At 38.1% G+C, this 17,011-nt stretch overlaps 1 protein-coding gene across 1 annotated transcript; it reads left to right on the forward strand.

Moving 5' to 3' along the window:
- The first annotated feature begins 1,805 nt into the window (after positions 1–1,805).
- On the forward strand, positions 1,806–16,992 carry LOC144661587 (endoplasmic reticulum junction formation protein lunapark-B-like). The gene is made up of 13 exons (XM_078522388.1): positions 1,806–1,925; positions 2,103–2,144; positions 3,975–4,162; positions 5,177–5,235; positions 5,909–5,949; positions 7,196–7,279; positions 8,069–8,141; positions 10,429–10,620; positions 12,052–12,161; positions 12,829–12,937; positions 14,060–14,233; positions 14,554–14,637; positions 15,511–16,992. Exons 1-13 carry the CDS (start codon positions 1,899–1,901, stop codon positions 15,579–15,581), a joined length of 1,254 nt encoding a protein of 417 aa, XP_078378514.1. The 5' UTR covers positions 1,806–1,898; the 3' UTR covers positions 15,582–16,992.
- Positions 16,993–17,011: the final 19 nt, after the last annotated feature.

Here is a 17,011-nt window from a genome sequence, read left to right on the forward strand (position 1 = left end):
TGGCTGATATACTAGCTGACTAGTGAGTGACGGTACGCCGGGAGTGAATGGTACGCCGGAAAAATTACCTGGTACGCGGGATTTTGAGCTTCCCTTCTAAGAAATGCTAGCTTCAATTGACGCTAAAATTGCTAAAAATTTATACTTAGAATCAAGGAGATGCCATTTCTGGGGACCGCAAACTTCAAAATTTCCCGGGGGAGCATGCCCCCGGACCCCCCTAGAGGAGGAGCGCCTCCGGCGCTCAGTTTTACCTTCACAATTACAATTCACATTTGGAACCCCCCTATACAAAAATCCTGGCTACGCCCCTGGCAATGAGCAAAATATCCGCGCGTATTATATGTTAAACCAACGAATAAGGAATTTATTATTCCACTTTTTTCCCCACTAAGTTTGGGTCCGTATTCCGTAAGTTTGTCCGTCTGTATTTTTTCCATACTTAAAGTTTCGTTTTGTCCTGAACTCTCTAAGCAGGTTTCACATAATTTTCGTTTTTTGGTGCATTGTTTAAGGCTCAAGGTTTGCAAATCCGCAAAAAAAAAGAGAAATGTATAGATTTTTCTCATTTGGTATAGCGCAAACACAGAAGGCAACTGTAGTGATAACGACCAGTAATTCTTAATATTGAAATTGTTAACACATAAGGGTCATATCAGCCAGAGAACGTGCATCATTTTTTTTTTGCATATATGTGTATTATCACACGATAACGACTGTTTCTTGACTTTCTTGTTCTGTCACTTGTTCACCGTCTTATGCAACGCACTCGAGAACGTTCAGAAGAGTTTAAAGGGGCTTTGTCACATAAATTTAAAAGTTTGAACAGCCAAAATTTCTATTTGTGTCGCAGGAAACGTAAACATAATAGTCCATTTTATTACCAATTGCTATATTAGAGTACGTTTAAGTACGTTAAAACGTCTTTAGCTGTGGTTGGCTAGGATGGAAATGGATTGCAACTTGCAAAACTTTACAAGTTGTTCCGCGCTTCTTAAAACAAAATCGATATTTATATCCGTAGTTTGTTTTTAATCAGCAAATTAAGATTATATCTTCCTTTAGATGTTTAAACATAATGTTTTCATTCAGACCAAAAATCTGCTTGCGTTCACAGGCTATTACAGGTGGGTTTAAGATAAGAACTGATTAGCGAAAAGTAATTAGAATGAAATATTCAGCATTCAGCTCTTCGTTTAACTTCTGCTTTTCGGGTTTTGAGCGCTTTACATAATTGGTTATCTTGCACTAGAAGACGATTTTAACTGATATTTGTTATCCGTTGTACATGACAGGAAGATGAAACGGAAACGAGAAAATGCCGGTTGCCTATCCTGCGTGGCCAGTGTTCAAAAGGGTTGGAGAAGGGGAGCTCGCCGTCCACGCAGGCTAAGGGTTTCCCGGCAGGTCCAATAGGGGAAGGGCCTCTAAGCACTGTGGTCGAGAATGGTGGGGGCTGGGTTGGGAGACGAGGGGGGTGGGGGGTGTTGAGCACTGAAGGCGCAAGCCTACCTATTCGCACAGGAGCAAGGGAGGCTGCAACCACTCCCCCTTTAGAAAATAAGTAAAGACAACCGAGAATAAGGGTAAAATATATTTAATTTTTTTCTGTTTTCGGAGCATCTCAACAAGTGGATAGTTGCCCGTTTCCCTGATTTTAGTATATCCTCAATTGAATAATAAAATTACAGCCAGTGCATTCTTTATCCACATAAGCCAAGTCCTGTGTACAATACAAATTTTCCAACTATGAAGCGTCCACTGCGCATGACCAAATGGTGTTTTCTTCGCGCCGCAGAACCGCGCCGCAAACGCGATTTTCGGGAATCGTGAAGATCAGTATGGAAAATGGAGGTTGTCCACGACAGGATTACTATAACCTTTAAATAACCACCATTATGGGAATTATTTTCTCGAGATGGAGGGTAAGTGTCGCTTTAACGACTGCTTTATCTTAATTGCGGATATTTTGAGTTAATGAAGAGAGAAATGTTTCAGTCGATACAAGTTGGTACATGCACATGCAAACTTGTGACTTCAGCTGCGGTCTACGATCTTTCACTCTCACAAGATAAGTTCAATTATTATACGTTTTTTGGCAGAAAAAGGAAGTGCTAGGAGAGGTATTGGAATCACTTGAGAAGGTGAGATTTATTTACAAGTAACATTTCCACTATATAAACACTTGCAAAATTCTTTGTAATTGTAGCAAACTATAAAGTAAGGTTTATTTTTGGCAGTTGATCTTTCGTAAATTCGGCAATCCTACTTTTTGTTTTTGTTCTTATTTTGTGTGCACATTTAAGCCTAATTATGTTTTCACTACAGCTTAATTTTATCGAATTAATGCTGATTTTTACTTATTAAAAGTCGAATGTCATTTTGAATGGACAAACGGAAATTCTGGCCAAAATATAGAAATTAGGCCAGAGTGTGGATTATGCCAAAATAGATTTTTATTTTTACAAGTCTCTCACCAGTGACGAAATTTGTAATTTAGCTCATAATATCTTTCTTTCATTTTATAAACATTGAAACACCTATTGGAAAAAAGACATTTTTGAAAAATGTGTTTTCCTAATGCTACCTGTTTATTGTGCCTGGGCAGGAAAATTAACATTTGAATTTTTTAATAATTTATAGTTGCCAATAATTTTGAGAACAGCTTTGATCATGAATTGATGTAATAAAAAGTCTTAGTATAATATTATGCTGTCATATCTATCCATTTTCAATTTGGGTGGTTATGGAACTCGCTGATAATAATTAATATAAATAAAATGTGATTTGGATACATTTTTCATTTTATAAATTTATACTGTATGAATTTCAGTTTTATAGTATCTGGTAAGGATGTAAATAAGTTAACATGATATGTCTAAACATATTTGGATTATTTTGAAATATTACTGAAGCGTATAACCCTGGGGGAGGGGAGGGGGGGGCAGGGTACTCTTCAAAAATACTTATACGGGTATGTGCCACCTAACGGGGTCGTGATTTTGGGCTCCCATCTAGAACAGGGTATCCATTTTAGAGGCATTTTCTAGAACAGGGTATAATATTGTAAATGCATGAAAGATTCAAATTATTAGCAGCCAAAATGGGATGTTAGAAAATTGAACTGTTTCTAGGAGGGGGTATCATTTTTGATGCTAATTCTTTCTAAAACGGGGTGCTACCGGTACTTTGGAGATCCGGGTGGCACATACTCACTCAACACATATCATCCTGAGTACCCCCCCTCCCCTTCCCCCGGGGTGAAACAGTGCACATGTTGCAAGTTTTTCTAACCAAGTTATTCTGATTGTGTGAAGCACAAATCATGACAAATATGGCAAGTTTTTTTTTACAAGTCATCTTGTTCAGAAACCTGGTGTAACAGTGTTTTAACAGGGAGACAGACAGACAAGTCCTCTCATGTAAATACCATGATAAGGGATTTACCAATATCCCTTATAATCCTGTTTATCCCCATCTCTGGGGAATTTATAATAATTCAGTTGGGGTAATAAGTGCCAGTTCTGGCAAATCTTTGTTGAAGCACTCAAAGAATTTTCGAATTATTTCATCCAATCAAAAACTAGCATGTGCACTCACGAGACCTCCAAAAGCCGTTGCGCGTATTAATGTGTCATGTTGCTAAGCAACATCTGGGTTGATAACTGCGGGCTCAGTCACTTCTCGGAGAAGTGATGTTGCCATAAACTTGCACCTGTTCTCTCAACTGAATTTTTTGCTTCCTCAATCCCTTGTACCATCCCCTTGTCAGCCAATTGGGGTCTATCCCAGGGAGAAGCTGTTGAATTTGACCCTTCAGAAAAATTGGCATTTCATTTGTTCTGCTGTATGGTAAAATGTGATAATCAACATAAAACAAAGGAAAATACGAAGTGGTACCAAAGGTATCATTGAGCCACATAAAGGGTTCTCCAACTCCATACAGCTATAATATGTTTTCCTTTTTCATGCAGGATATTCAGACATTAGAATCAAGTCAACAAAGAACAGAAAAGCTCAGGAAGAAATTTATTGGCTCACTTATTTTGTACTCAATACTGTTCTACATTGTAGCAGCTCTTATCTGCTACTTCTATGATTTCCCAAAGTCTTGGAGAGCTAAAGCTATTCGATCAATTCCACTCCTTGTGTTTCCTTTTGTGTGAGTATTATCCTCTTTTCTTTTTCTGAAATATGTAAGAAAATTAGATCAGCTGTATTGATTTGTTGAGAATTATAAAATAAAACATGAAGGAAACTTAGGTATTCTTTGTGATATTTAACATTGAAAAAAGAGTAGAAAAACCCACATAGCAAAGAGTTTTTTTTAAATAGAATTTCAGGTGTAGGATTGTTAAGGAAATAGTTAAGAAACTAGTTTGCTTTAAATTGGCCATGATAAGCTCTGACAACGTAATATTAATTGGCCCAAGTGCAAATCTGACCTTTATAAATTAAATAAATTGCCAAGAAGACTGGCAGCAAAAATGAAGAAAGCTGTCTTGAAGAACTAATATGCTGAGCAAAAAAGAAAAAAGAGTCTGCATACGAACCTAGTTGCCCATTAGGCCAGAGCTTTTCCTGGTTTCCATACCATGAAGCTACAAGAAGTAGTTCAACCCCCCTCCCTGGATGGGATGCTAGTCCATCGCAGGGCTAACACCCCCCCCCCTCGCCAGCATTACACCTGCTTTCAGTGTTATGTGCATAGCTGGTTTCTATCGACATTCATCTTTTGACGTGCTAAACAAACAACACGGATCGAAATCCACCAATCACAGCCCACTAGCATGACCTTCTGACCTTGTGTGCTCATTTGCATGAAACCAACAACAGTATGTATCGGTTTTGATTGGCTTATTTCAAATAGCACGTCAAAAGACGAAGTTGAAAGATGATGTCGAAAGATGGATGTAGAAAGATAGCTTTGCACGTAACAGTGAAAGCGGGTGTAAATTTGCTGGTACCCATTTATACACCTGGGTAAAGAGAGGCAATATGAGATGAGAGTAAAGTGTCTGGCCCAAGAACACAACACAATGACCACGGCCAGTGTTTGAACCTGGAGCACTCAATCCGGAATCAAGCGTGCTAACCATTGGGCCACCTTGCCTCCCACAATATGCTGAGCAGGGACTGAAAATGGTTAACATCGTGTTATTTCTTGTTTATTTAGGGTGTATCTGTTGAAGAGGGTTCTTCATTATGTGTTTGTCAGCAGAATGAGTAAAAATGGTGAGTAGATTTACATCTGCGCTGCTTCATATATTGTTTTATACCATGCCATAGAAAATACAGCCAATCAGAATACAGGAAAGCCGTTGTATATTCGACGGTATTCAACCCAACCTTCCCATCGTGCGCTGCGATCTTATTCTCGATGAAATTTAGTGAGCGTATTTTCTATGGCATGGTATAAAATAGTTACACAACACTTTCTCGTGGTATACTATGGAATATCCCACTTGTCACTTGTATTTTCTTCGTATACACACTCGCCTAAAGGCTCGTGTGTATACCGAGAAAATACAAGTGACTCGTGGGATATTCCATAGTATACCACTCGAAAGCGTTGCATAACTAGTTTATCTCTTTGATAAGGCATTTACTTATAACATTCAGTGATTTTTACTTCAAAATGAAATTGCCAAAACAACTCCAAATGTCATGTGTGGGTTTGCTTACGTAAGACAAATAGTCATACTGTATTTATTTTCCCTGGCTTTTGCTTCGTTTCCGAGAACTAATCAGGTGATTTCTTAAGTTTTGAAATGGACAGTGCTGTAAACAGGGATCCAGATGTCAGGATAATCATCCTATGGCATCCCAAGTTTATTACTTTTTGGATCTTATTTTTAATTTTAATTTTTTTAATTTATTAATTAATTTATTTTTATTAATTTTGCAGCTAGAAGGCTAGAGGAGTTGAAAGACAGAAAAAGACAAGTTGTGAGTAAAAGGGCCATTTTTTAGGGTTTTGCTCTTCTTACCCACTCTAAATTTAGTCTATACTTGTTTTCCTTTTTAACCCTTGATATGTTGAAATTATTCCTAAAAACGCGTTTTTTATAACCGTTAATCGATTTTCTTGGCCCTACGGTCCAAAAGTTCTCTAAATTCGCTAAAAATGCACTTTCTGACAATGCAGGAAGATTTTGATGAAATTTCCATGGAAAAATGTACAATATTTTACTTTGGCGCATGCGCATAAGCCAAAATTTGGACTTTTTTTTTTTTTTTTTGGCTGAACCTTTCCGATTTTTTTCCTTGCTCCTTTCCTTTTCGTTTTTCTCTGCTTTCTTATTCTCTCTATCTTTTACTCTGTGCACTTCTTCTACTGGCCTGAAAAGTTTTGATCTGAATCAATGGAAAACCCTGGAAAGGAGATCATGATCAAGTACGGGTATTTTGGCCTGTTTTAGCACCAATTTAACACCAAAAACTGATCGTGTTTTTTTCGATTAACTCTGTCGGAATGCAGTCAATATTGAAGATGGATGGTCCTGTGGAAAGATCTATCCTAGCTCTATAAGATGCAAATCACAAAAATCTGCTGACGTGTAAATTGGTGACGTCATAAGTGGCAGAATGGCCATTTCTCCAAATCCCGGAATAATCCGCGCTTAGCATGTTAAGGGTTAAGCGATGACATGTAACTGATGGCGTCATCGCTTTAATGCAGGCACACGATCGACCGGATCCGTTTAGCTCAATCGAACAGAAATCAAGTTTAACTTAATAACAAGAAATCGCCGCGTGGAACACAAAAGCAAAATACTCCCGTGCAGTAAGAATGGGACCCTAAAATGTATAAACGAAAGAGACTAAATTTTATGTGATGGGATCTATTAGATTTGGTAGACAGAGATTTCTAATTCTTAGAAGATACAGGGCCACTGTAAGCAAGAGACCGTTTGAACTTTCTCGCAGCTTAAAAGCTAGCTCCCGCGTATCGTATGTCGTTTATCGCAAGTCACGCTATAAGACCTATAATATAACGTAATCTTTGTTGAGACAACATAGGGAAATCAAAAAATATATATATATATAACTGTAGTTGTACATTTGAGCAAATCTACGAAGAAAATGTATTTTTAACCCCTTGTGAAACGTCATCGCTTCAGCATGTATTGCATGCCGTTTATTAAATACATACTGTGATGAATTTCTTGTTGTTGTTGTTGTTGTTGTTAAGCTTGAAGAGGTAATGGAAAAAGAAACTTACAAAGCGGCCAAAGATCTTCTGGAAAAATATGATCCCAACTCTGAAATAGTCAAGGTAATATTTTGCTGGTTTATTCTTATTATCGATATTGTACAGAGCTGTTTTATTGTTTTTATTGTTGCTGGACTATACATGTAGTTTATTGGGGTTTTCAGCAAAATGCGAACTCTGAAATTCAAAATCCAACTAACAAATTATTGCGTTTTTTGCTGCTGTCAATCATAAATTATTATGGCAATAGCTAACGAACCATGAAAAATGGAAACAAACAATATGGATCGAAATCTACCAATCACAACTGACGGACATGACCTTTTGACCTGGTTGAAGTGAACTTCTGCTTCCCGAGAGGTCCGTTAAGATGATTGATGGAGCAAAAAGCGGAAACCGTTGATTGAGGATTGAAATTCAAAGTTCGCATTTTTCTGAAAACTGCAAGTGCTCTTAGTTCGCAAGGAAAACCAATTTGGCCTTACTTGTGACCTTATTCTGAGAACTTTTTTTTCACCAGCACAATTTCAAGGAGAATTATGGTACCTTAACCTCCACATTTATTTGAACAGCGGAGGTCATGGTCAATTACTAATGTTTAAGTGGAATGCTTCCCCCAATCAGCTGTTTGAGTGTTAGGAAATGCTGTGGTCTAAATTTATCTTTTGTTTAAAATTTTTCAAACCAGTTTGATTTTTTTTGTTCATTGTCTCATATTCATTTTCATAATCTGAAATAAAGGGAAATAAAAATCAAACTGGTTTAAAATATTTTAAACTGAAGATAAATTCAAACCAAAACATAGATACTGGTATTAACTTGCTTTTTGATTCAATTTCTGCTACTGTTTAGGCGGAGAGAAGGGACACACCTGCATCTCCTGCACATGCCGTACCACAAAGCCCAAGTGGCACAATGGGAACAGGTCAGAAATAGAAACTTATAGTCAAAAGATCAAAATTTAAATTCTCTAAACTGATTGCCATGCAACTTATGATGTTACTTTTGAGAATTTTGTTGTGCATCAAAGAAACAGTATCCCTAGTGACGAAATTATTCTACATGACACAAGCATGGGACAAAGAAAAAAATCTGAGTCCCCGACGGGAATCGAACCCATGGCCTCCCAGATACCGGTTGGGCCCTCTAACCAACTGAGCTACGTGACTCGCTGTGAGCTAGGCCATTTACTAGGTTGATATGTGACACGCGTCCTGCATACTGCTAGGATGAGCAATGTCGAAATCATCAAATTTGTAGTAAATAATAAAGATGGTAGATTTTTAGTCTCCCTCGCAGCCGTTCTTAGTGTCGTCACGCAAAATTCCTCCCCACTAACGGCTGCTCACATTCGAACAACATTCCTTTCCCTTTGTTTCTTATGTGACCAATCACAGCACGGGAGATCGTAATCAACATGTTTTTTCCCGCGAATTCGGTTGTTGCAGAGAAGAACATTTCGATGTGTTTTGAAAACGCAAGCAATGTTTTTCAACGGAATCAAAAAGCGTTGCAATTCAATTTATAAATAATTTTTCAAAACATTGTCAACACGTTTTGAAACATTCGATAAAATTAACAATCACGGCATTCGATATTCAACGAAATCACCGAGCATTTAGAATCATTCACGGGACTGTTGAGCCAGCTTTTAAAATTCTCTACAGCGTATTTTGAATCCACTTACATCATTAATTTCGGTTTGAATTTGGAGCAGAAACTGAACAAATACACGGAGTACTCCTGTAATTTTGCGACGTTATGTCTGCGTTTCAAAGGACATTCGATCCCATGTATTTCGCACGCACGCAACAAGTTCTGATGATAAATAAATTTTATTTGTTTTATTCCGCGGCGTCAACTCTCTATATCTGGTGCCGATTAAACCCTTATGCGGGAAATTTATCAAAAAGGGCTTCGCTTCGCTGACCGTTGCAATAAAACAGCATGAAAATAAAAGGCGCAAACTTTTATCTTTTAGCTTATTTTATGGCAACCGTTCAACAATGCGGCGCTACATTGTCTGCCGTGTCTGCTTTCGAAAAATTATTTTTCTGAAAAGATCTGTAAACCGTTCAGTTTCAACCGGTATACAAACGCAGAAGACTAAAAACCGAAGACCATACGTCTCATAAAAAGTTTTAAATTCCTCTGCTGTGTAAAAAAAGTTAAATTTGACTAAATTTAATTTGTGTTGGGATAAACTTTACTTTTCGCCAGTTCATGTCGGGACGGTTCATGTCATCCAACAATTGCAAGTTATGCACGGCGAAGTATGCGTTCGGGAGCGACAAATATAATTATTGTTTTCGTATTCTTGTCTCTTCTTTCTCAAAGATTGCGGTTCTGGACGTCTTTATTGAAACAGAGTGAAATATTTTCCAGTATTTTAACGTTTTGCGGAACATTCGGATCAAACATTCGAACTGAAGCAAACAACGTGTAAATTAAGAAACATATTTTATTCATTTCTAAAAGTTTTCACAACGGACGAAATAACATTGCGAATTCACAGCACGGGTACGGTTGCAAATTCACATCACGGGTACGGTTCCTGAGATATATGAACCGAATGGTGATTGGCTGAAATGGTGGAAAGGAATGTTGTTCGAATGTGAGCAGCCGTTAGTGGGGAGGAATTTTGCGTGACGACACTAAGAACGGCTGCGAGGGAGACTAGTAGATTTTAAGCTCGGTGATAAATAGTGAAGAAATTATTCTACATGACACGAGCGTGGGACATGTAGAATAATCTCTTCACTATTTATCACCGAGCTTAAAATCTACCATCTTTATTATTTACAACAGTATCCCTAGTTGATAATTTTATTTTCTCTTGGTACCTGGGTTTTTAAAGATGAATTTTTATCTACTATAACAATATTGTGAAAGCACCACATGGAACATGGAAGGCACAGTGGCCAAATGGTGAGCATGCTGGTGCCGGTAAATTTACTGCTGGGGGTAGCCCTGCTGTGGACTGGCATCCCATCCAGGGGGGAGTAGAATTACTCCTAGCTGCTTAATGCTTCAGAAACCGGGATAAGCTCCAGCCTGATGGGCCACTAGCCTCAATAACAGGCTTTTTTACCATGTGGTACAACTTGGACTTTATTATGTTTAATTTCAAAACTAGAGACAATGATAAATCTTTTCTTCCTATCCTGATGTTGCATTTTGCATTCAATAGCTTCTGTTTTTTCCCTTTTTAGAATTAAGACAAAGAAATGCCTTGCCTAAGGTTGAGAGCCCAGGGGCTCCATTACAGCGGACCATCTCTGAGCCCACACTAGCAGAGTCCCCTGCACAGATGAACCAGTCAGGGGACGCTAAAAGGTTAAACCAGTCGGCTATAGAACCACGTAAATCCAATAGTCTTATGAACATACCATCCACATCTTCAGGTGAGACTTGTTCTATAATTATCAGTCTTTATTATCTTTATTTAACAATTAGACTATGAGCCAGAGTTTTCTATGAGCGAATAGTCAATAATATAACCCTCAATCAGATTCGCGGATTTTCAATAGAACACGGTTGAGTTTTTACTAATTAACAATTAGACGGCGAGCTCGAGGTTTCTATCGGCTGATAGTTGGCGAGGGGCGAAGCCCCGAGTCAACTATCAAAAGCCGGTAGAAACCGAGAGCGAGCCGTCTAATTGTGTTAGCATAACCCACTGACCGATCTATTAAACACAAAATATAGCTAGAGTTGATTTTTTGAAGGTTTTGATTGATAAAATTCAGCGAAGACTAAGCGCGCGCTCCGAGAGCCTTCTACGGATCAATAGTAGGCACCTGTTTAGCCAATCAGATTGCGCGATTACCAATAGTAGGTCAGTGTGGTTATGCTAATAACAGTTAGACTATGAGGGCTTGTTAGAAAACTCAGGCTCCTGAGTTTTCTTTGAGCAAAAAGTCAACTCGACTGCGCCTCGTTGACTATCTCTCCTGGAAAATGAGGGCCAGTAGTCTAATTGTTTTTGTAGAAACTCTAAAGGATTGTACACACGATTGTGTTCTATCAGTGATTATAGTTCACCACTAAATTTTCTCCGATTCTGATTGGTTTAAATTGAACATGTGACGCGATAGTGCCAGTACGCCGGAGGGCACTATCAGCCCATAGTGCCCTCCCGTAAAAAATGCCTGGATCGATAGTGCCCGCCCGTGACTGTTTTTTGTAAACAAGCTGCCTGCAGACAAAAAAACCCAACCAAATTCACTGCATTTAGTGGGTTTCTCGTCTGGTTTTGTTTTAATTGTTAAATTTCGGCTTTCAATTGAGTTTTTTATCCTCAAAAGTAAAAATAATTCACGATGCTTGTTTTTGTATGTGCGCGCGGAAGAAAATTTAGTGGTGAACAATAAAGACAATAGAGTGTTTCTGTCTCGGAACTATCGGTCTGATAGTTGCCCCTTGGAAATTTGATGTTCTTAAAACTAGCATATTTGTTTTAATATTTGTTTTAAGCACATCAAATTTCCGCGGGGCAACTATCAGCTGATAGTTCTTCGACAGAAACACTCTATTGTTAAAATAGAAAACAATGGGAGAACCAATCAGATTGGTGGATTTCTAAAAGAACAAGCCTGAGTTTCTAATAATCATTATGTTATAATTTCATTATACAAATGTGTGAAATATTAATCCCTGTTCTGCCATCCAAAAGTTTCCCAAATCTGAAATGCAGAAATTTTTTGATTGACGAGCACCTTGTTATATATATAACATTATTTTGGATTTTGATTTACCTTATGAATGATTTGCTCATTTGACAACTGTGTCCTTCTAAATATAAGCTCAATACTGACATGTGTGCCCTCTTCAAGGTGCCCCATCACCAGTGCCTCATGGTATGCCTCACAGAGCAGCCTCACCTGGTCCAATGCCACGACCAGCTCAACCAATCTTACCACGAGACAGGACAGCCATGGATAAGGTTGGTTCAATTTTCAAGCATGTATCTATTTCTTTTACAATAGCCATGAGATTGACCCATGTAGTAGGCTACCTTAAAGTAGCAACCCTCACTTGCCAAAAAATAGAGTTTAAAATGCTACTAAAACTGACAGTAACAATGGCCATTACCATGCTTAATTTACGGTATGCCTTAGAAAAATAATGTTTGAAGGGATACATGCCCTGCTGACTGAAAAAGTGATTTCTAGCGAAGAAGCTGATTGTCACTCAGCCCTGCAAAGACTGTAGTGTTGTCATGAATTAACTGATACTGGAATGGATTTATTTGAAGGAAGATTTTTTAATTAAATGTCTTTTTGAGCTCAACCAGCTTCTTACTTTGTTTGGAGTTTTAGTCAAAATACAGTCAACTGTCTTAACAGACACCTCCATAAGTCTGACACCAAGTGTTGCTCCCGTCCCTGCCGTTTTTCAGTTATTTTACTGTACCTTAACTCCCTATAAGATGGACAGCTCTCTAAGACGGACGGTTGGAGCCGGTCCCGATGATGTTCGTTTTATAGAGAGTTGACTTTATGTCTAAATTTGTAAATAGCGCAGATAGCTGCCTACTTTTCATATTTCTTACATCACCCTCACAGATCATTATAATGGTTCACAAACTGAAACTTGGATCATTGTTTTAGGTTATAGAGTATCTTGTGGGTGATGGACCAAATAACAGATATGCTCTGATTTGTAAGCAGTGCTGCTCGCACAATGGAATGGCTCTGAAGGAGGAATTTGAATACACAGGTAAAAAGCTGCATCATACCCAGTGCAAAAGAGAAAAAAGTTGGTCAATGCAAGAGAAAGATAAAGATATAGGGAGAGATAAAGGATGGGAAGGATCAAGGATCCCTTCCCACTTTCCCTCAGCAGGGTGAACAGTTCAACTACATGGCATTCCTATTTAAGGAGCCATATCTGATATTACCCGGTACATCAGGAAAAGAATCTCAACAGAAATTCAAACGTCCCGTTTTGTTTTTCGTATTATTTTTACATCATTCACACGCGTGTGCAGCTTTATCAACCTCGTGATCTACACGTGTGACATTGCGTTACTTTGTTTATCATGTGCGATCAGTGTACACCTATGTTTATTACACAATCGCCTCGTGTTTTTGGATCTTTCTATTATTACGTTCTGTCTATTCACGTTTTGTTCTTATTTGTCTTTGCTCCACCGGATCAGAGGAATATTTGTAAGTTTTGTGCCTTCAGTGTTTTTTCAAATCGTTTATTAGTTTCTTATAAGTATTGTAATCTATTGCTTTTCAGTCGAACCATATTCATCGATAATTGTCTCTATTGTCTAATGCGTTCAGATTACCTCTATTCAATAAAAGTAAGCGTTAAATGGAACAAGACTCTGAACTGAACGATTTATTGCTTACACTGACTTTCCAAGGGCTTTCATTAGGAGTAGTCACGTAGCCAGTTGGATGGCTCAAGTCCGCTATAGGGTCCACAGCTGTTGTAGCATTTGTTGTTGTTTCCGTAACAAAGTGTTTTTTACGGGGTGGAGTTGTTAGCACCACACCCAACCCCCAACCTGGAGGGCCAGGTGCTGATTTTTGTCTGGTCTACCCCGTAACGTTCCCGACTTGGTTGGACCTGCTCGGTATAGCTCACAAGGGTCACTGAGACACGCAAGCCTCCCCAAAACATCAAGGTAACAGCACAGGGGGAAGTCCATTACGAATATGATGTTTATTAATTAATCAGTGACATAAACTACTCAGAAAAAAGTAGAAATTTGATTTATTTAGATCTTCGTTTGCCAAGGCACTGCTCTAAGATGTCAGATGCTCAGGTAATTTCTAATTTGGCACCACACTGCAAGTTAGTCAGCTTAGTGTGTTATTTTTCAAGCCTTTAGATGCTGTTACTGTTACCACTTGAATCCTGCAAGGAAGCAGCGTCCCATTGCTCCAAAACTGGACTACGATACTTGGACATCTCCAAGACACGCCTCTGGGCAGGGGGCAGGGGTGCGTCACAGGAAGCCCACTAACTCTGTACAGGCCATGCTGGAAAAAAAGAATGGTCAGTAGCAAGGACATTAGATATCAATAATAAAATTCTCTTTTGTGGTTCTCATACAAGTATAATTTCTTTTAATTTGTTCTTGGGAGAATTTGAACATTATTTATTATTATTATCATTGTCATTATCATTATTGTTATCATTATTGCTATTATTATTATTATTATTATTATTATTATTATTATTATTACTATTATTGATTTGAGCCAAGACTTTTGCACAAAATGATGAGGTTTTTCATTTCATAGTCAGTCTGCTTTAATTTGATATGGTTTAGTTAAGAGAAAATGGAAATTGATCAATGCTGTTTAATGTTTCAGCTGCTCAGAAGGATGATGAGTCAAGTGCTGTTAATGGCAGTGCTTTGATGAATGGTGATCATAGTGCAGTAGACAAGAAAAAAGGTATGATGCAGAGAAGAATGGAGTATCAATCAATCAATTTGACTTCCAATTTTAATAAAGTTCTTTCTTATTTCAGCTGCATTAAAAATAAAAAGGTTATGGAGGGAATGAATGAAAACTCAATAAAAAGTTGATAGTTAAGGTCTATTACACAAAATGGTCCATTACTTCATAAGAAAAGGGACCCCCAAAAAACCTGAGCAAATGTGGATTAAAAGTAACTGAATTACAAGGTTTTAAAATTTGTAAACTCTTGTAAAGGCATCTTCAGGTGTTAGTTTTTATACATGTACCTTTCCTAGTAGTATTAAGCCTGTTTTTGTTTCGTGTGATTTTATAGGATTGGAAATAAAGACTAGAGAGTGGGATCAGGTGTCAGGGTGGGGGGGGGGGGGGGGGGGGCTAGTATATTAAAGGGGCATGGATGCTTGTCAAATTTTGAAAAGAACCCCTAAAAGAGACCAATCTGGGTGTGGCTCAAGATTTTCTCGACCCCTAAAAGATACCAAAAAACTAAGAATAGAATTTATATTTGCATATTTCTTCATGTGCAACCCTAAATGAGACCATTAATATGGGATAAAAATGGTGTTTTGCCCGGAACACCCTAAGGGAGACCAAAAATCCAAAATTAACACCCCCAAGCGAGATGACGAGCATCCCCGCCCCTTTCATGTGCAGGTCTCCCCCCATCCCGGAAAACAAGTGCTGTCAATCTGATATGACTTCCATTCAAGTTAATAATATCTGGATGACTTGGGGTTCAGTTTTCCCCTACAAACACACCAGCTCCAAAATCACTTATCAGTATGCATTGATGTTATGAGGCCATGTACCATCCTGTAATCTTTTCTTTTTGCTTTGCCTTTGCAGAAGAAGTTAAGGACAGCTCAGTGACTAATGTGGAAAGGGAAAAAATTGAGAGAAGTGAAAAGGAACATTAATATGTTGGGCAATTATGCTTACAAAATGGACATTTTATTCTGCTGGTTTAATACAAGCCTAAATTATACAAGATGGTTGCACCTGATGTTAAGAAATAATCAATTGTCATGGCTGAATGAAGAAAAGCTTGCACTGAAGGATAAATCTATAATTATAATTATTATAGCCTGCACAGCTGGTGGGATTGTGAGCGCGAATACTTTTTAGCCACCAAGCTGCCATTTTCTCATGGGAATTTCATGAGCAACGAAATTCCAAAGGCAAGTCTTTTTTGGCAAGTGTCTTTTCATGGCTCGCCTAAACAAGAGCATTGCTGCAAAACAAAAGAAAGGAAAAATGTTTCTGCTTGAAATCCTGCCAGCTACACAGGCTATAATAATATTGCAAGTTCAGTCAGTATTTCAGTCAAACCAATCGGAATACAATTAATTAATATGTCTTTTTGTGGCAGATGCTACATAGACTGTTTATTTAAATATTATTGATGATGAAGAGAGCAATGTCTTTGGATGGCCAAGTTGGAGGGTCAGGTTTAACTTACTGGTATCGAGAAAAGAAGAACAACCGCTTACTAGAGTAATTGCATGGGTTGACAGCTGGAGGAACAGTCATCTACAAAAGGGACAACTCCAGAGAGTACAACATACAAATGACAGGAGCTTATTAGGAAGTGATGGTGACTAACCATGCCAGGGATGGAGGTGGATTGAAACAAGGACGATCTTGAAATATGTAACGTTTAACACATGTTTGAGTTGTGTGAAACGTTTATTGCCTTCATGGTGATGTTCTCTGTACTGTGGGCATTTGTGGCATTTTTTGACAATTTTTGAACGGTGAAAATCTTGCTGGGTGGGAGCGGAGTGAACATGAATAATATGTCATACTTCCTGTCGATGACATGTTGATGTGTTATCTCTGGTAGTTTTTGATTGTTCAAATCGCAGGGAAGTTGTCAAAATGAAATGAAAATTTGTCAAGGGGCAATAGTGCAACATGCAGCAGTTCAAATGTTTTATTCTATAAGTGGAGAGGGAAACTGTAACAATTATTATATTCCAGAATTGAACTAGCACCCAGTTACTTAGGCTCAATTTTCTGCCATTTTGGAGGTCCGGGTGCCATAATATTTCTCCTTTAAATCGGGCAAGGTATGCAGGTCTTACAAAAAGGCTATGAATATTATTGACATTTGCACCTACTTGTTACTTTGCTCATTTATATTATTTTGAGTTGAAGCCAAAGCTGATTCAGAGTGGTGGTTTATTAATTATTGTCACTCTCCTGATGAACATAATTGAACATTTCCACAAAGTGGATGTTTGTTGAGCTTAAAGTTTAAGTTATTATTCAATTCATAGTGCCAGTTTATTGTTGAAAGTATGAAAATAAAATTATAAATGCTCTAAACTGTATATTGATATTTTAC

Source organism: Oculina patagonica, chromosome 7 (genome assembly GCF_052425735.1).
Source record: "Oculina patagonica isolate OP01 chromosome 7, crgOcupat, whole genome shotgun sequence".
Taxonomy (NCBI): Eukaryota; Metazoa; Cnidaria; class Anthozoa; order Scleractinia; family Oculinidae; genus Oculina; species Oculina patagonica.

Bases quoted from the DNA above. Each gene is read 5' to 3' on its own strand.
- LOC144661587 (XM_078522388.1), top strand. From the start codon at position 1,899: ATGGGAATTATTTTCTCGAGATGGAGG. The intron at 4,163-5,176 runs GTGAGTATTATC...TTGTTTATTTAG, and splicing joins CTCCTTGTGTTTCCTTTTGT to GGTGTATCTGTTGAAGAGGG. The intron at 12,938-14,059 runs GTAAAAAGCTGC...TTATTTTTCAAG, and splicing joins GGAGGAATTTGAATACACAG to CCTTTAGATGCTGTTACTGT.